The 19328-nt window shown below is 42.4% G+C and overlaps 1 protein-coding gene across 10 annotated transcripts in view; it reads left to right on the top strand.

The window, feature by feature from the left end:
• Positions 1-19328, top strand: part of ADGRF5 (adhesion G protein-coupled receptor F5) — a 39977-nt gene that overhangs the window by 18294 nt on the left and 2355 nt on the right. For 9 of the 10 annotated variants that reach the window (XM_064411719.1, XM_064411717.1, XM_064411721.1 and 6 more), the window contains 17 exons: positions 1922-1982; positions 2550-2714; positions 4157-4336; positions 4698-4825; positions 5267-5325; positions 5986-6128; positions 6960-7166; positions 8788-9021; positions 10375-10539; positions 10671-10889; positions 11149-11367; positions 12579-12731; positions 13933-14129; positions 14683-14862; positions 16293-17663; positions 18603-18644; positions 18743-18802. In XM_064411719.1, coding sequence (XP_064267789.1) covers positions 1922-1982; positions 2550-2714; positions 4157-4336; positions 4698-4825; positions 5267-5325; positions 5986-6128; positions 6960-7166; positions 8788-9021; positions 10375-10539; positions 10671-10889; positions 11149-11367; positions 12579-12731; positions 13933-14129; positions 14683-14862; positions 16293-17663; positions 18603-18644; positions 18743-18802 — 3783 coding nt within the window. Of the gene's footprint in view, positions 1-1578; positions 1820-1921; positions 1983-2549; positions 2715-4156; positions 4337-4697; positions 4826-5266; positions 5326-5985; positions 6129-6959; positions 7167-8787; positions 9022-10374; positions 10540-10670; positions 10890-11148; positions 11368-12578; positions 12732-13932; positions 14130-14682; positions 14863-16292; positions 17664-18602; positions 18645-18742; positions 18803-19328 lie in introns of those variants that run through there. The other variant, XM_064411726.1, reaches the window with a different exon arrangement.

Raw genomic sequence — 19328 nt, 5'->3', positions numbered from 1 at the left:
CAAAACACATCTTGTTTCTCACTGTGCTGGTCTGCAAGGGATTTCAACTGCTGTCCCTGGAGCTAGGTCTACATAACATATATGTGGGCACTGCTCCTGGATGGAATTCTCACATCCTAGGAGAGAGAAACCAAATATATCCAGACGTGACATGTTTGCAGGTAGGTGACAGGACTGTCTCTCAACAGCAGAACAAGTGCACATGACCAAAACTCCACTCCTGAGTGATTTGTGTTTAGATGTTGCCCATGAACTGAGATTTTACTTTAGTTTCCTTAGAGATATTTCTGTTTCACCAACAGTGTGAATTATAGAAAAGCATTTTGTTCTTCCTCCTGTACACGTGTTTGTTAACACAGACAGTTTCTACACATTTTTTGCTAACAAAAAAGACAAATTTTCCCTAACAAAAAAGACAAAAGAGGAACAGAGAAATTAAGGTTCTGACTAAATGGAAGTAAATATAATCTGGTAAATCTACCAACTTTTGATCATCACAATTAGTATTAGACCAGACAATACTTCTTTTATCTTCTCCATTGTGAGCAACTGGAACACCTCTTTCTTTGAGAAAGTTGAAGAAAAAGGAAAGGAAATGTGAAGAGAAAGGTGGGAACTCCTTAAGTTCTTTCTACCACTACGCTCTCCTTTGGCAAAGCAAGATGTGTCTGGCTGCAGCAGCCCCATCTGTGCTTCACAAGATGTCTAACAGTGGCCAAATATCTAATCTGGTCTGTTTTTTCAAGCTGTCTTCATCTCAGCACTTAGGAGTTTTCATGAAAAAAAACAACACCTCTTTTTTTTTTAATACCACTGATCATGGGACAGCCTGCAGATGAGTCATTACTTAACGGTGTGAAATATGTGAAATATTTTGCAACCTAGCAATACCCTTTGGTTGTTTGGGAGAATAACTGAAAGAGGAAACCACTGAGTCCAAACCTGGAGGAGGATGTGGGTCACAGGGCACTTTCTGTAACTCCTGCAGCCAACCTCTAACACGAAGGTATCATCCCAGCAGTGCAAAAAGTGCCAGCACTGCCTGGGATCCTCACCCCAGCACAGCTGTGATACAAAACCCAGCTCTAATCACACACCAGATGGTTCCTGTATGTAAAGAGACGACTCGAGAGTTGCCAAGCTATTCACCCTTTCTGTAAATAAAGGTTTCAGTAGGAACCAAGAAACTGGCAAAGCTGCAAATTTCCTGCCTGTGTCTTTGCTTGTTCTTTAGCCTTTCTTGCTAACAGTGGTGCCAATGTATTTTTAGGGCACAATTAAAAAAAAGATAAGATGGTCTGAATCTGACTTGGCTGCAGCCTGTGTAAACCCAGCCACAGTGAAATGGTGCTAACCCTCGCCATGGCCAGCTGTGTGCTACTGATGGCCCCAAAATAGCTGAGCTGGAAACTGAGCTGAAGCCAAGCCTTTTCAGTCCCCTTTCTTCTCCTGCTCAGGCTGGCTCTGCTGCTGCAGAGGTGAGAGCTCTGAGCAAGGAGGAAAGCAAAAGGTGATCAAAGTCCAGTTTCTGGATTCAAAGGCTGAGTGGCCAGGTTTCCCAAGCATTCACAAGGCTGGCCCAGGACTAAGTGCACTGGTTCAGCCCTGTAGAGGTCTTGAGGTTCAGACACAAAAATCCTCTTGAGCTGGGACAGTTGGCTTGCACAGATATGCAAAGAGGCACCTGCAAACTCAGTACATCCTTTAGCTGGTGCTTAACCCTTCCCTGCTTGGAAGATAGAAATTTTCTGTTTAAAGAGGAAGATGGGGTGGGAAGTTGGAGAGATGAGGCCAAGATTGGTGGGAAAAAATGATCCATGTCAGTATTTTCTTCCCTAATTTCTTTTCCCAACAACAACAGCTGAAGTTTCACTTTGTTATTGTCATGGAGCTTCACCATTTTATTTTTTTTTTCCCACAGATTGACAGCACGCTAGGACAAGAAAGCTTCTACCCAGAGATGCAAAGGCAGAAGCGAAACAGTACGTACACAAATGTGTGGTAAAAGAGCAGGTTTCCAGCAGGCCCAGGGGGAAATCAGTGCTAGGGACAGCATCTCTTGATGTACTGAACTGGGAACATCAAGGACAAGGTGTGGCTGTGGTTTAACCCCAGCCAAGGACCACAGTGCCCTTTGCTCACTCTCCCTCAGAGCAGGGGGGGACAGAATCAGAAGGATAAAGTGAGAAAAGTCAAGGGATGAGATAAAGACAAGATAATCCTATATAGCTCATTCTGTGGTTGGCAACCCATCAACTCACTGATTCTAAGGAGAGAAGGGATGAGACAGCTCTTCTATGAATATATTATGTCATTTATATCAGCTTCCTATGCTCTGACAGAAAAGAAATCTGGCTTTTGTCAGACAAGGAGCAGATAGAAGAGAAGCAGAATATCTGCTGAGTGGGAAGCAAGAAGATTTCCTAAACAGAATGCCACACTAGCTACCATTAAATAGCAGCAAAGACCCCTGATGCTAAACTAGAGGCCATCAATTTGTGATTTACCCTCAAACACAGCTTTGCAGTCTCATTCTATTTCTTTTTCAGTGCTTATTCTTGACCTCCCCCTTCTGGAGCATACTTTTGACATTGAAGTAAGCCTGCAGGATTCATCTTATCTGGAGCCAATCAGAGACTATTTCAAAAACATTAATCTTCCAATTAATATTTCAAATGTACAAACAACTGTTTCAAACATCAGCATTACAACAGGTGAGTAGGTTATTGATTTGTTTATTCTGGATAATGTGGGGTTTTGTCAGTATTTGATGTCTCCCACTTTTACCATTTTACCTCATGCTTCAGATTCAGCAAAACTGAGCCACCTCTGCTCCTGCTGAAAGAACCAGCTAGGCTGAGGCTGTAGCACACAACAGCACATTTGTTATCTGTCTCACCATTCCTCTTTATATAATGTTGGCATTAGGAGTAGCTCTGAATGCTTTTCCTAAGGAAGGGACAAAGCTGGAGGAAGCCTGAACCAAAGGATTTTGCTCCAGTTTGGCTAAGAAGCAGTCTGAGTTACTTTCAAGTTTCAGGAAGCTGTGACAGCAGTTATCAGACTGTTTACTTCCCTCCTCCTGTATCTGGAAGGTGGATGGCTGTAAGAGGCTGTACTCTGACCCTGACAGAGACAGGGTGCATGAGATAGAGCTCACTTAAGCTATTCTCACAGGGCAAGATATCAGCCAGGATTTATTACAGAAGTTGTGGTTGTACAACAACACGTGCAAATAATACAGCAGAGCACATACAAACACACCAAGCATTTACAACAGCAGAGGAGATGTGATACCTTCTTATCACTGAGCCATAAAGAAGCAAAAGGAAGTGTTCAACAGTTTCCAGAACAACATGTAAATGCATCTTATAAAGGCCTTCAGGCTCACGTGTAATGTGTGAAAAAAAAATATGTTAATATCTTACCTTGCCAATGACACATTAAGAGCATAAAAAGTTACAGTGATGTGCTCTGTTTTGCCTTTTTTTTTTTTTTTTTTTTTTGAGGGGGTTGGGGGTGGTTTTTGGTTTTGTTTGTTTTGGTTTTTGTTAGGCTTTTTTGGTTTGGTGTGGTTTGATTTCTTTCATTTTGTTTGTTTTGCGTTTGAGTTGTTTTTTGTTTTGGTTTGGATTTTTGGATTGGTTTATTTTTTTTAGTGCATTAAAGCACTTAGTGATTATGCTACCTTCTCTCACATACTATCTGCCAGGGGACAGAACAACCAGAACAACACAACACCTCATTAGCCACTGGGGCTCTGAATGATCTTGCTCTTACAATCTCTAGAAGCCTATACACTTGCTTTTTGCTCAGGTGACATAAAAACATTCAGTCTGAAAAGTATTATAGGACTCTGGCCAGTATGCCAAGTAAATTTTTAGGATCAGGCTTCACATGTCCATTCAGTTACTTAAAAGCAATTGATCAGACTTTTCCCTGTGCCAGTCTGGTTCCCATTTCTTTTTAGTCATTTACAATTAGTAGAGTAAAATTTGCAAGCTGTCAGATCATCATTATGGCATCATTCAAGTGAACTCACAATAAGGGCAACTTTTTGAGATCCCTGTCATGAAGACACAGAAAGGTAAATATTTACCTTGCAATGGCTATGCCCCATTTACCATTCTCATGGTATTTCTCTGTCTGACTGCAGTCTGCCTGCCAAGTGGTGAGAATAGCAGCTGCTGTTTCTGTGAAAATGGATATGCCTGGCCGAGCACGGTGTGCAGTGATGTGATGCCCTGCCCTTCTCTGAGCCTGGAACCAGCCCTGCCCTGTGGCTACACGCAGAAAATGCCTTTCCATGGACCCTACTGTGAGCCCCAGACTGAAGGTGAGGAGACTCAGGGCAGACCTTCATCGCTGTGCAGCTCACACACTGCTTAGAGATGAAAGGTGTGATGAAAAAGCACATTAGGACTGAGCTGGCAACCACACAGCCTGTGAATGTAGAAAGTCTGCAGAGATGGTCTACAGCTCTTCTCCTTGTGATATGAGCCCACCTTGACCCAAACACTTGAAGATATTTAGTTATATTTGGAGCCCCAACTCCTGGAGTCACTCCCATGCCTCTTTGGGACTTTCAGCTTTCACTGAGCCAAGAAAGTTTAACCTCATCAGATTTTCAACAGATTTTCACCTCATAAGCATGGTTTTTGATTATTTTGCATTTATTTTTATGTCTTTCCTCACAGAGTCATGTGGTATGGGAGAGCCCATGGTCATGAATATGTCAGTCAGACTTGACTCAGACTTCCAGGACGATCTCAAGGATTCTTCCTCTCTGTTATACCAAAAATACAAAGCAGACCTTGAAAGAGCGGTAATGACTTTAGGTTTTTTTGTCTCTGAAGGTTGAGAGCCCCCTAAGTAATGTGGTGTTTACCCCAGGTGCCTGGGTGGTCACTGTCTCTGTGGGGAGCTGGGAAGTGTGCAGCAGTGGGAGTGCAAAGTGGGGCAAAGCTGACTCCATTGATGGAAATGAAAATATTCCCATTTATTTTAATACACTGGGAAGTATTTAGGGATCTTTTGCATATAAAGCAGGGAAAAAGAATCCTATTATTTGTCCTAGCTTAAATCCATGTGGGTACACATGGAATGAAACCATGAACAGAAATGTGTTTCATGACACCACAAGGGCACCAGGCCTGTTCTATCAGACATGCTCCTTACTCACATCAGGAATGGAGAGTTTCCTATTTTAAGCACACTGCAGTAATACACAGAGGACTTACACCATCTCACCTGTCTTTGTTTACAGTTTAATGCCAGCTACAGGTGTTTACCAGGCTTTGTATCAGCAACAGTAACAGGTTTTAGGTAAGTAAATAATTTCATTTTTTCCTGGAAGACACAAATCTTCCTGTCCAGTCTCAAGGAGACACAAGTCAGCAAAGTTTAATTCATTCTGCCTAGAACCCTCTCCCAGCATGCACACACTGAATAACAAAATAATTGCTGCAAAGCAAAGCCCAACTATGAACATGGAAATGGGATTGTGGGTAGCATTCATCACTGTGCAAAAGTCCAAGAAACACAATCATTCCCCATCCGGAGCAAAGCCTTTTATGGAAAAGATTGAGCTCCACCCAAAGGGGAAAAGAATGCAAATAAACCTAACATCACTTCCTAGGCCATGAGGAAGGTGAATAGCACATTGACTCTGGATACAGCCTTGGATAAAAGAGACATTGCTGCTGTCCACACATATTTAAATTCAGCTGCACTTTAGGTTCCTAAGGAAATTTTATTAGAAGTAAACATCAGACAAGGAAGGTGTCACATAAAGGTGTTTCTTTTTAGGGAAGAGCTGTAGCACAATTTTCTAGTATAAAAAGTTTTGAGTCCCAAGATGAGTCTCCACAGGGGAGTCCTGTGAGGCCTTCCTATCCATGCAAGATGGGTCACCACAACACAGAAAACCACTAATATCCAAGGATATTTAATTCTGGTGCTCATCTCATTCTTGTATCTGTTTAGCCCTGGAAGTGTTTTTGTGAACTTTGAAGTAAGAACAGGAGCAGCAAGCTTCACTCAGGTTGGAGATTCCAACAGAGCTGTACCGCAGTTTCTGGATTCCTCGTACCAGCTAAACCCATTTACCTTCACAAGAGTAATCACTAGTAAGTTTAAAGCTCTCAATACTTTCCTTCAACCTTTACTTCAGTACTTTTAGCCTGAATCATGTAGCTGCCCTATACTGTTGATGATTTGCTACTGAACTTTCAAAAAACATTTAATTCTTAGCTATTTCATTTTATCCTGTGTCACCAAAGCTTAGGACCTTCATGAGAGTACCATGCATGCAGTACCTTCCATGAAAAACTTCAGCTACTCCACTGGTCAGTTATTGGTTGGACTTGATTATTTCAGGGGTCTTTTCCAGCCTAAATGATTCTAAATGATCCCTGATGTGGTTCTGTCCAGGGGAGAGAGATTGAACACCCTTAATTCACCTCCAGAACTGTGACAGCTTTAAGAATATCAGGCTGCCAGCACTTCCTACTCTTTAAAGCAAAACATAAAACTCTTGCAGTTTACATGACAGCGCATTCCCCTTGACTTCCTTGGCACATTTTCCGTGCTGGTGCTGGACATTGTGTTACAATTCAGCTGCTGATCAAGTGCCCTGGAGGTGTTCTGCTCTCAGTGCACTGAGTGCTGGACTGTCTGTCTCAGAGGATTACTTCAACCTGGTTGTTTCTCCTCCCAGCTTATCTAATTAGAAAGTAGTGGTGGTGATAATAATATTTCTAACTCTGCATAAAATCTTCTGGAATTGTTAGCTGAGAAAGATACTAAAAGAATATGTTGAGGGAAAATCCCATGGCCTGTACCAGAGGTGGTGTCCTGCAGCTGATGTGAAGCACCTGGGACCCCTGTAAGATGAAAGACACCATAAAGGTGTGAGCTGAAGTGACAGTAATGCAGAATGTTGTTCTCTGTCTTTCCAGATCAGACAAACTTCACCGTGAAACCCTCAAACATTTTTGAAGGGGACACAGTAAGACTGACCTGTGAGATAAATTCAACATTTTCCAATGTGACCTGGTATCACTTTGACCAGACCATCTCAGCTGGCTCCCAGTACTCAATAGAGACAGTTTTAGCATCCAGAAGATCAACTCTTAAAATTACCAACGTTACAATGAAGGATTCTGGTATGATTTTCCATTGTTAAAACAGCAGATGTAAATCTTTATTGTGGCTAGTTCTATAAAAAGCAAAGATGTATCTGCATTTTCTAGAGGAAATGTGAAGATTACACTGCCCCTCATAATTTTCCTGTTGTGTTCGTTAATGATCTACATATTAACTGGCATTGCCAGTAAGATGTGAACTGACTGAAGTGATTGTATGTGACTGGGAGTTCTGAGTGCCAGGCTTCATTATCATACCAGGGAGATGGTGCTGGCTGCATGGCTGTGAGGCCTTCCCACCCTTTTGGTGTGGTGATTGGAGGCTGTAGTTGAATTTGGCCTTAATGCCCTTGCCCCCTACACACACATGACCTAATTAAATAAGAATTCAGAGTTACAGTTTTGCATGTTTAGGGATTTTTGAAAATCAGAAACAGGTAAGCTGGGGACATTTTTCTGGGAGGATCTATCAGGAGAATTATTATGTATTATCAGGGCTCAAGTTTCCACTCAGTTCACGTCTTTGAACCATGAATTCTACATTTAACTTCAAAAAGGGTAGCCTGTGACCAGGTATTTGGGCACATGTATGTGAGATAGGAATAGTGGATCCAAAATTCTTCAGACTGAGGATGCCCTGAATCTGGTGTTTCTAGTCCTAAGTAAGTGGTCTGCTCACTTGGCTATCCCAGTGGGGAAGGGAAATCCACATACAGTTTTGGGCACCAAAATACAAAAAAGGCAACAAGCTATTGGAGAGAGTCCAAAGGAGGCCACAAGGATGGTGAAGGGCCTGAAGGGGAAGCCATATGAGAAGGAGCTGAGGTCACTTGGTCTGTTCAGCCTTAAGGAGACTGAGGAGAGACCTCATTGTGGTCTTCAACTTCCTCATGAGGGGAAGCAGAGGGGCAGGCACAGATCTGTTCTCCCTGGTGACCAGAGACAGGACTCAAGGAGGTGGCATGAAGCTGAGTCAGGGGAGGTTTTGGATAACTGAGAAAAGTTTTTCACCCAGAGGGTGGTTGAGCACTGGAACAGGCTCCCAAGGGCAGTGGTAACAGCACCGAGCCTGAGAGTTCAAGTGTTTGAACAATGCTCCAGGCACATGGTGTCACTGTTGGAGGGTCCTGTGCAGGGCCAAGAGTTGGGCTCAATGATCCTGATAGGTCTCTTCCAACTCAGCATATTCTGTGATTCTGTGATTCTGTGATTCTGTGATTCTGTGATAAATACTCTGCTGTCTTTGGCAGTGCCTTCTGAGCAGCTTAAGAGCCTCCACCCCAAGGCCAGTTCTGGTGGAGTCCACCCTGGGCAACTCTCTGTCACCTGTTCTCTGTAGGAATCTTTGTACCATGGCATACTGCTGCCAGAAGGACTGTGGGCAATATACAGATCCCAAAAGCACTTACCTGGCCAGATTTGAAGTATTTTGGTCTGAGAACACTCATCTCAAGTACCCATCCACAGTGAATCCTAATCTAGAGACATTTGGCACCAGGGGTCTGCAGAAAGCATTCTGCAGGTGACCTGAGGGTACATATTGATCAGCAAGTAGCAGAGCCACTGCAGAGCAGGGACATATGAAAACCAGCTGTGAAAAATAGGAGCAAACTCAGCAAAAACTGTTGTTTATGCTTCACAGGTTCCTACAGTTGCGTGTTCACAACGAGCAGCCTCTATCACACAGAGATATACAACACCACAGAAACAATATCTGTCTTTCCACTGCATGTCACTCCAAACTTTGAGGACATCGATGTCACATGTAACAGTCCTGAAGTACAAGCAAAGGGTCTTTTGTTGTCCTGTTGCATTGACAGACACTTGACATCGCTTAAGGTTTCCTGGAAAGTAAATGGAACAATCAACATTACAGGTAAGATTAACAAAATGTTGTCTTTCACCTGCTAGGTTTGACCACATTGCTCAGAGGTCTCCTCCTAAGCGGCTGCCCCAAAGTCCTGGGATGAATACAGGGTGTGCTCCAAAGGTGTGAGTAGCAGGGGGAAGGACAGACTGTGTATGTGTTGTGCAGGTGCCAGTGGGGTTTCAAGCATCTCCATGCACTGATGCCTTAAACTGTGCCATTCTAGATGGGAACAGCTGCCTGGACCAGCAACACACCAGCTTGTTCCAGAAAGTTTATTTCTGCATGGTCTAATTTTGAGAGCAGGGATGACTGCATCAGTCTGTACTGCTATCTCAGGAATCACCCTTGGGGTACAAAGATCTTTCATGTACCACTTACTGAGATTTGGCAGTTGTGAGGTACAAGTGCAGCACTGTGAAACAGCTGCAACACAGATAAATATGAGCACTGTTTGTCTCTCCACCCGTAGCTGTGATACTTCCCACACCAGCTGAGTCAGGGGCATCCCGTAAGGCTTTCCAATATAAAGAGTTAATAAGGCACCAAGTAAATGTGCTACAAAGAGCTACAAAGTAACATGAACAGAAATGCTCACAAATGTCTGTGAACCATCACCCTAAATGGTCTATTGCCTCCTTTAATATTTTATGAGTATGAAGTAACAGTTTATTGTTAACTACTGGCCGTAAATTAAACTTAGCAGGACAGCAAACTGAGATAAAATCTTCAAAGCTCATGCACGCAGTCACCAGAGGACAGCGACTAGAATGCAGCAGTGCTTTCAGAGAGAGGGGATCCTGGCGCACTGCAATAGGCTGTTTTACCCCTGATTTCCTGAGGCCAGGCTTTCCCCCAGGAACTCTGCTCTGCTCTCATGTCAACTGTGCTGTCAGCTGCAGCGTGGGACAGCTTTGGTGCTCACAGCTGAACCAGCACTCTTCAATTTTAAGCTGAATGACTGTCAAGTACCTCCACATTTTTATTTCAAAATTAGACAACATTAAAATCTGCAGTGTTTACTCCTGTTTTGCTTACCTTTACTCACTGTAAATATCACAAATAGGGTTAGGCTTAACCAGAATACTCTTCATTTTAGTTGACCCTGAGATTTCCAAGCGGTGTGGTTGTGTTCTGACTGGTTTTGGCAGGAGGAATCTCAGCACAGAGCTGAGTGCTGCCACTCTGTGAGTGTTGCCAGAGTAAAAGATGTCAATGAACTTCAGCAATGATGAGTTAAAAATGCCATGATGTCAATTACATACAAACCCACAAGGGTTTCCATGGCTGGATAATTGCTTGTGCTTTCCAGAAGTATTTTTGGACATCCGTAGCCCTTCAAACAATGCTTATTTCTCCCAGGAGTAACCATCTTGAGTGGAAACTGCACTGGATACCAGCTCAACATCAATGAGTCACTGTGCCCCCCTGAGAAGTCAGGTGCAGTGACCACATACACGTGTGAGATGGAGACTGGACACGGAGCCAGGCGCGCTCGAAGCATCGGAGTCACGTACCTGCGGAAAGGTCAGGGGCAGGGACTTGTGACAGAGCAACAGCTCTTTAATGCATAGATGGCCTCTGTGGCACACAGAACTTGTGAGAAAATGGCTAAAAGTAACCCTCACTAATGTGGCTTTTGTCCTGTGTTGTCTCAGCCCACGTAACAATGTCTTCAAGCACAAACTCAACAGTTTCCGAGGGATACGGGTTCAATGTAACGTGTGAAAGTGATGTGAGCAATTATGACAGCATCAGTTGGAAAATCCAGTCTGGAAATGACACAAAAACAGTAGACTGTGATATGTGCATCAAAAATAGCAAATTCCCAGCCAAGTCTGTGCTTACAGTGAAGTCTGCCTCGCAGGAGTGGAAAGGTGAGTAAATATGGTCTCATTGGCTACAAATGCAATGAAATCTCTGTACCAGATCATTTACAGCATCCCTAACCCTGCAAATCCCTGTGAAGCCTGGCCACAATAAATAAAAAAGCTCCCAGAGTTAAAATTTTAAGTTTTGGAGGACACCAAGGCTTGATGTTGCCAACAGCACTGTGTTTGTTCAGCATTCATGACCGTGCAAAAGCTGATGAGCACTTCTGTTGACTGAGACATGGTTTTGTGTCACTTCTTTTAGGCACCTACATCTGCACATTCTCCCAGAAAAGCCTGGACAGTTCTGCCAATATTACCATGGAGGTGATTTCCTTGCCCCTGAAGCAGAACATCCTGATAGACCCCATTGCAACATTAATACAGTGCCAAGTGCCACATGCCCTCGAGTGCTGCATAAGTGCAAAGACCGTGAGAGACTACAGGGTTACATTTGTGGTTCAAGAAAATGAATTTCAAGTTGGTAAGACACAATAAACTTGCAGAATCATTAGTTTCACTCTGTGTCACAACCCAGTCTCTGGGATTTTTGTTTTCAGTTAGGTCTGTGTAAACAAGTCATGCTTACTGCTTTCATGACAACCCAAGAGCACTTCTGAGGGTGCAAAAAAAGGGAAATGGACTTTTTTTAGGATGTTGAGCATGCCTGGGGAACATGTCTGGGATTAATACTGAGCTGAAGTCACTGCTACAGTGATAAATACATAATAGATAAACTCAACATTTGGTTTCACTTGCCAGGCAGGGAAAAGTGAACGTCATGACCTTTCTTCAGATTGGAAATTGCTGAACTCCTTTTATCTTCCATTCTGCCACTTTTTAAAATGAATACATTACTTAAGAAAATCTACTAATTAATGAAAAATGTTGAGTAACCCATTAAGAGTGCAATTCAAAAAACTACTCCATTTTCTTTGAGGATACAGGGAGCACATCTTTAACAATACAAAAGCCTACACTTGTGTGTCTTCAAATTTAGGGCAACTCTGCAGCTTCCCTGACATGTTTTTATAGACTATAAGTTTTCAAGTGAGTTGCTTTTTATACACTAGAAATTTTTGAGCGAGTTATAAAAATGTTACTTTGTTAAAAAAAAAACAAAAAGGCAAATACGATCTATCAAAAATAACTTAGGAAACATGCAGGAGTGCAAAAACAACGGGCTGAGGAGTAAAGCAGGTGGAGACTGAGAAGACCTTTAGTAGCTAAGAAAAAGGCAAGGATGTTGTTGGAAGAGACTGCAGCTGGAGACCCACCCTCAGGCACAGGCATTCTGAAAAGCAGAGGGAGTGTGGCACAGATCCTGAGTTCAAAAGAGCCGTGTAAGAACAGCCAAACACTATCCCAGCCTGAAACACCTGTGGTAAAGGCAGGAAGAGTATCCTCAAAAATTATTTTCAAAGCAAATTTTCATTACTGCACAGTTAAGAGGGTTTGGGGAGGATTTGCTCACACAGCAGTAAATGAAAAAGTATTGATCATGCAGCAGCTGCCAGATTTATTATGGAGGGAGTAAGACACAGAGGTCAGCATACAGAGAGGGAACTTTTTCACAAAGAAACGTTGATTTTGTTTTCTAATACCCACAGAAAATAAAGTTTTTCCAATGCTTTCTGCTGGTTTTAGTTGACTAATCCCAAATCTGTGTTAACCTGTCTTCATCCATCTGTACAGAGAAAAAGAAAAAAGACAATTTGCTTTGCTACATGTACAATCACACGGAAAAAGAATGCAACAAAGAGAAAGAGTTCATGGCATATTGCAAGTTTATCAACCGCATCGGACAGGGAGTTGACAGTGAACATATGAAACTGCACTTGGTACCTGGTAAGGAAAACATTACTGTTTATAGCTGTTATATAGGACATTACAATATCTTTGTTAAATCAGGTGCCACAAATTCATCATCAGTGGCATCTAAGAGGAAGAGCTTTTTGTTATTCAAGAACTTTTGTCTCCTTTTCTGATGGGAAATTTCTACACACAGAGGAAAATATTAGTTTTGATGTAATGAAAAACAAAAATAGCCAAGATGTGTCGTCTTTGCTGTATTTGAGAGTGGACCCAGCCTGTTCAACAGCAGCGACAGTTTAATCACTACTGCAGGCTGCAGCACCAAGCTTCATCCCCTGTGTTGAAATGTGGTCATGCAGCTCCCAGCTTGCACCAACCATTTAGCAAGGATCAAAGACTGTGGTGCCTCACCAGGCTCAGGAGGACAGCCTGTGGGAGAGCATTTCCACTTTGAACACAAGAAGGGCAACCTCTGTGAGGTGCTGCAGAGACCAGGGCAGCTTCCAGTCAGCTCTGCAGGGAATGCTTGGTAATTAGAATTCTGTGTTGCTAAATCCAGCTTTGATGTTTAGCTCTGACAAGAGTTTGGATATTTCAGCTCTTTTATTCTAAATTGGAAAGGAAGAAATGTTGCACATCCCCCTGATGCAGAAATGTTCTTTTTTCCACAGCAGTGGAACCTACAGTTGAATTACTGTATCTGACAGATTTCACTCTCTTAGGCAATAAATATGCAGACACTTTAATTACTTTAATCACTTTAATCAGCAGATACTTAATGATATGACTAAGCCAATCAAAGGCAATTAGCAACACCCACGGTTCACCAAAAAGGTGTTGAGGCCTCACTATTAAAGTCTTAATGAATTTCCTGTTAGTGCTACAGCAGTACTGAGTACCTTAACAGAATAAATTTTGTATGAATTATTGTTCACTTAATGGTCAATATAATCCCACTCCAGCTCTGTCTAACCCTGTAGTCCAACAGATAAATCTAAGTCTTTGGGTGTTGGTCTGTTGATTTGATCCAGTACTCAAAAACTGGAGCTTTATTAGATTTCCTTTTTAATTCCCTGATCCATAAAAATAAGGAATGTGAGACATACACACCCTGAAAGATCATAATTAATGAAGACAGTAAACTGAAATCCTTTGAACAGATCACAAATTTTGTGGGGGAAATTCATTCATCTCCCTGCTTCTTATTTTCTATCTCTGTCTCCTCTCTGTACAGGTAAGAAAATTTCCTGCTCAGACAGCTTGGGCGTTGGTGCAGAAAGGGCCATATTAATAAAGCCATGCTGTGATGTAGAAAATCCAAAAGGTTTTACTCGAGGCAATATAACTTACCAGTGCATCAACAGCTCATGGAAGGTTGCAAGGAATGACTGCCTGTCTGGACCAATAAATGACCTGCTGAGTAGTGCTGAGGTAACACTGTGGGTTTATGGAGATGGGGTGGGGAGAAAAAGTGTTGGTTGCATGATTTTTGCTTATCATAGTCTAAAATATATGAAGTATTTAAAAGTTTATTTTAAAAGATATGAAAAATGTTTGGCTTTATTTACACCAGCCAGCAAAAGAGCCGAGGCCGCTCCCGGGACACGGAGGGCCTGAGGCACTGCATGGATAATGTCCACACACATGAGTGCTCTGCTCCCAGGCAAGGTGACCTTGTCCATGGCATCCATGAGGAGCAGCTCCCGGCCTGGAGCGTTCCCTGAGCCCAGAGCATGTTACAGAGCACACCAACAGTGAGGCTGTAGGAACAACTCCGGGCCACTGCCCAGCCTCATCCCCAGGCCCTTCCTACAGTGCCCACACCCTTGGACACTGCACTTGACAGATGGGTGCCAGGCCTTGGTTTTCAGCCTTGGTATCATCCTACAGTGCTCTTCCCATCCACAAACCATCCAGAGTCACCTTTCTCTCAGCCAGGTTAGAGGATTGCACACATGTGATGTGCTGTTATCTTCTGTTCCAGTCCTTGGTCAGCAGCCCCGAGGCAAAAGCTCAACTACCCTCCTACCTTGCACAGCTTAAGGAGCAGACAACAAAGGAGCTAACCACAATAAACAATTCTTCAGCAAACTTAGGTGCAATTGTTACCATCCTGGATATGGTCTCCACTATCCCAGCTGAGGCAGAGGAGGTCACTATGCAGGTAAGGTTTTATTTTAAGTCTTATCTACACCTACCAAGCCCTTTGGTCCCTTTTGTCAGAGAGGATGATGTTCTCCTTGAAGAAGTTTCACGCTTGCTTAGGATCCAGATCAGGAAAGCGTTAAGGAAACGAGATGAAGTGACAGCAAAGATACAGAGAAGTTTATGAAAACTCAAAATGATGAGGACAAGGAGTCTATGCATTAAAGAGAAGCTGCTGTAAGCTTAGCAACTAGAAATATTGTAGAAACACATGGATATCTCCAGCATTCTAAGACAGGAAAGGACAAGGAATGGTGGATAAGAAATTGGACATGAACCAGCAATATGCTCTTGCAGCCCAAACACCCAAACATGTCCTGGGCTGCTTAACAAGGAGTGGGACCAGCAGGTTGAGGGAGGTGATTCTGTCCCTCTACTCTGCTCTGGTGAGATCCCACCTGGAGCACTCCATCCACCGCTGGGGTCCCCAGGGGAAGAAGGATGTGGACATGCTGGAATGGGTCCAAAGGAGGGTCACAGAAATGGTCAGAGAGCTGGACTAGGTCTCCTGTGAGGACAGTCTGAGAGAGTTGGGGTTGTCCAGCCTTTAGAAGAGAAGGCTCAGGGAAGAACTTATTGCAGCTTTTCAATACTTAAAGGGGACTTATAAAAGGCTTTTTATCAAGGCCTGTAGTGACAGGACAAGGAACAATGGTTTAAACGGAAAGAAGCATGTTTGGATTATGTATTAGGAATAAATTGTTAGCTGTGAGGGCAGTAAGGCACTAGAATAGATTTACCAGAGAAGTTGTGGATGGAAATGTCCAAGATGAAGCTGGATGTCCCTGCCACCTGGAAGGGAGGTTGGAATGGACGACCTTTAAATGTCAAAACCATTCTCTGATTCTATGATTCCATGGGTAGAAGCAGGAATAGAAAAAAATAGGCTGAAATAAGAATAGGGAGAGTAAATTCTAGGAACCATGATCAAGCAAGGAAACTAAGTTGGATGTAACAACAAATGAATAACAAAAGAAACCTTAGGGAACCTTGGTTATGAGGTTCAGAGGAAAAGCACTGCTCTTCTGAACAGAAAAGTGCAAAAAGGTTTGATTGTTTGTAGATAGAGAGCCCTACATGAGACACCAAAGACAGCACGAACACTGAGAAAGAAAGGAAAGAAGGCTGGAGATGCCAATAATGCCAAATAATGCCAAAGTACCAAATAATATATTAAAAAATAGTCACACAGCTCTGCTTTTGGAAACCTTAACTTGCAAGCAGAGTATGCAGAGGGCTAACAACTGAAGACTTGACATGGGCTGAGCAAAATAAGAAAATGCTGGGCTTTTTCAAAAGGCACTTCTAGGACCATGCATAAATTACCATCAGAAACAACAATTAATTGTGTGGGATTTCAGTAACTGCATTATTCTGTTGTTGTTCCAGAATTTCTTATCCACAGTGGACTTAATTGTTGACGATTCCACAACTGAAGCTTGGGAAGACCTGAATAATGAGAAGACACGACAAAGTTCTTTGTTATTACAGTCAGTAGAAAATTTTTCCTTGCGCCTCCAACCAGTTAATAACACCATTCCTTCTGTCTCTGCAAACACAGTTCAGCTCCAAGGGATAGTTGTCAAGGAAAATAACAACACGGATTATAACAAGGACTTCCGCAGTGCAGGAAACCTCACAGTCAACGTGCTTATTAGTGAAACTGAAATCCAGACTCTAACCCAAAATTCAACCGTTGTCAGTGTGATGTACTCAAAACTTGGACATATTTTGCCCCGGAAAACATTTGAATATGTGAACGGTTTATTGATAACAACAACTTTGAGCAGCAACAGAAGCCAGGAGTTTAATGTTAATATGACATTTGCAAAGAAAGATGTGTCTCTAAAGATGCCCAAGTGTGTCTTTTGGAACTTCACACTCAACAATCACAGGGGGGACTGGGATGATTATGGCTGCACACCCACAGAGTCAGAAAATGATGTCATTTGCTCCTGCAATCACTTGACATCATTCTCCATCCTGATGTCACCTGATAGATCCTCCGAGCTAATGTTTGAAAATTATATTTCCTACATTGGCCTGGCCATTTCAATCATGAGCTTGGTGGTCTGCATCATAATTGAATCCTTGGTCTGGAAGTATGTGACAAACAACACGACCTCCTACATGCGCCATGTCTGTATTCTGAACATTGCTACATCCCTGCTGATTGCTGATGTTTGGTTCATTGTCACTGCCTCCATCACTGATCAAAACCAGCAGGTGAGCAGAGACATCTGTATCATGGCCACCTTCTTCATCCATTTTTTCTACCTGTGTGTCTTTTTCTGGATGCTGAGCCTGGGCCTCATCCTTTTCTACAGACTGGTGTTCATCTTACACAACACGAGTAAGACTGCTCAGAAGACAGTGGCATTCTGCCTGGGATACGTGTGCCCCTTTGTCATTGCAGTCACCACCATCGCTGTCACACTGCCAAAGAACAGTTACACAAGAAAGGATGTCTGCTGGCTCAACTGGAAGGACAGCAAAGCTCTCCTGGCCTTTGTCATACCTGCCTTGATCATTGTGGCCACGAACTTGTTCATTGCTGCAGTTGTTATAATAAAAATACTGAGGCCAACTATTGGGGATAGGTCAAGTGGGCAGGAGAGGAAATCTCTGTTTCAGATTGGCAAAAGTGTGGCCATCCTGACACCACTGTTAGGCCTCACCTGGGGTTTTGGCCTTGCCACCATCATCAAAAACAGTCATCCAGCTTTCCACATCCTATTTAGTCTGTTCAATGCTTTGCAGGTGAGTTGCATGCATTTTGGTTTCCTCTGTCATGATTTAACATAGAGGCATTATTGCAGTGCTGTGCTTGGTGGGGCATAAGAACACCAGGGAAAAGCTTAAATTTGCCTGACACATCCTTATTCCAAAAGAGCTCTTTGGGAAAGCCATTCCAGGAATTCAGCAGTATTTCATATTCTTAGCTGCCTTAGCAGATGTGCCATATAGATAAAGCTGGCCTAAAGATAACTGCCTACTTTGCCAGTAGTTTTGGAATCAACTTCACTGGTGAAGACAGGAAAACAGCCCTGTTATGTTCAGGTGGGCAAACTTGAGCATCTCTGCTTCCATTTATAGTGTAGCTGGAGGCATCATGTTATGCCTTTTGGGTTCCAGTATAAACCACAAGAAAATCACCAAGATCAGCTGAGAAGTGCTAATGATAAAGAGAAGAACTGATAAAAATACCATTGAGAGTTTTCAGTCAGTATGAATTTGCAACATATTTAGGTGGTCAGGAGGATCCTGATACAAGGAAATTTCTTAAGGACAATAAAGTTATGTGTACTCTCTCTTTAAAGAGAATTCTTAATATTTGCCATTGTTAAGAATGGCATCAAAACTGTTTTCTTCAAACCAAACTCACTTTGAACCTACTGGAGAGCACAGGTCTTCCATACACACACATCTTCCATACGCACACATTAGTTTTTCCAAGTACATTTAGTGCTACCAAACTATCTGTGTCAGTTTGTAGACCAGATCAACACAGAATTTAAATAGACCAGGCCTGGGGAGCTGCCAAGTGAGCAGTCCACTATGTGATATGCAGCTAGAAAAATGCCCTCTATCAAAGAATTCAAAGCTTAAGTAGTACCATGGTAAATGTTGGAGATACTTATGAGATATTGCAATTAAAGATTGGTGTCATCAAAATACATGTAATTATCTGTCTCCTAGGGATTATTCATTTTGGTGTTTGGGACTCTCTGGGATAAGAAGGTAAGGATTCCAGCTATTTATTACATTATGTCAAAATACTGTTGGAATTTGAATAGAATTTCTGTATTCACTGATTGACTAATTTTTTTAACAAATAGATACAAGAAGCCCTGTTGAAGAGGAATTCATCATCCAAATGGAGTTCACAGCAATCAAAGGTTAGAATCTTGACCTAAAATGTATTTCAGTTACTGCTGAGTAGTCTAATGTTGTCCAGTACACTTTAAATTCTGGATAATTTATTAGAACAAGTCAGAGAGAACACTAACAACATAAATATTATTACATCCCCTTTTAAAAAGTTCATTATTTTCACTATGATTGGCAAAAAAGTGAGAAGGCCATTAGTGACATTAGTTTTAAATTCCACAAGAAAGAAACCAGAAAATGTTACTGAAACTTTTAGTTAGAAAACAGACTTTTTTTTGGTACTAGTATTTATTCACAGCCTGAGAGAAATGCAAGGGAGACTTCTTGGGGAATTATTGTTTCCACTTACACTTCTGCATTTATAACACCTTAACAAAAAGTGCCAGGATGTGTAAGAAACTTCAAATGGTTTGAGTTGAAATGGAACCTGCAAGATCATCTAGTTCCAACACCCACCTCCCCCTCTTCCTGAGCTGCCAATGGTGCTGCCATCACCATTATATGACAATAAAGCTTGATTTTATATTGGTATCT

This window comes from Passer domesticus, chromosome 3 (genome assembly GCF_036417665.1).
Source record: "Passer domesticus isolate bPasDom1 chromosome 3, bPasDom1.hap1, whole genome shotgun sequence".
Classification (NCBI taxonomy): Eukaryota; Metazoa; Chordata; class Aves; order Passeriformes; family Passeridae; genus Passer; species Passer domesticus.
The sequence above is the reverse complement of the archived record's forward strand: the minus strand, read 5'-3'. Positions and strand labels throughout refer to the sequence as shown.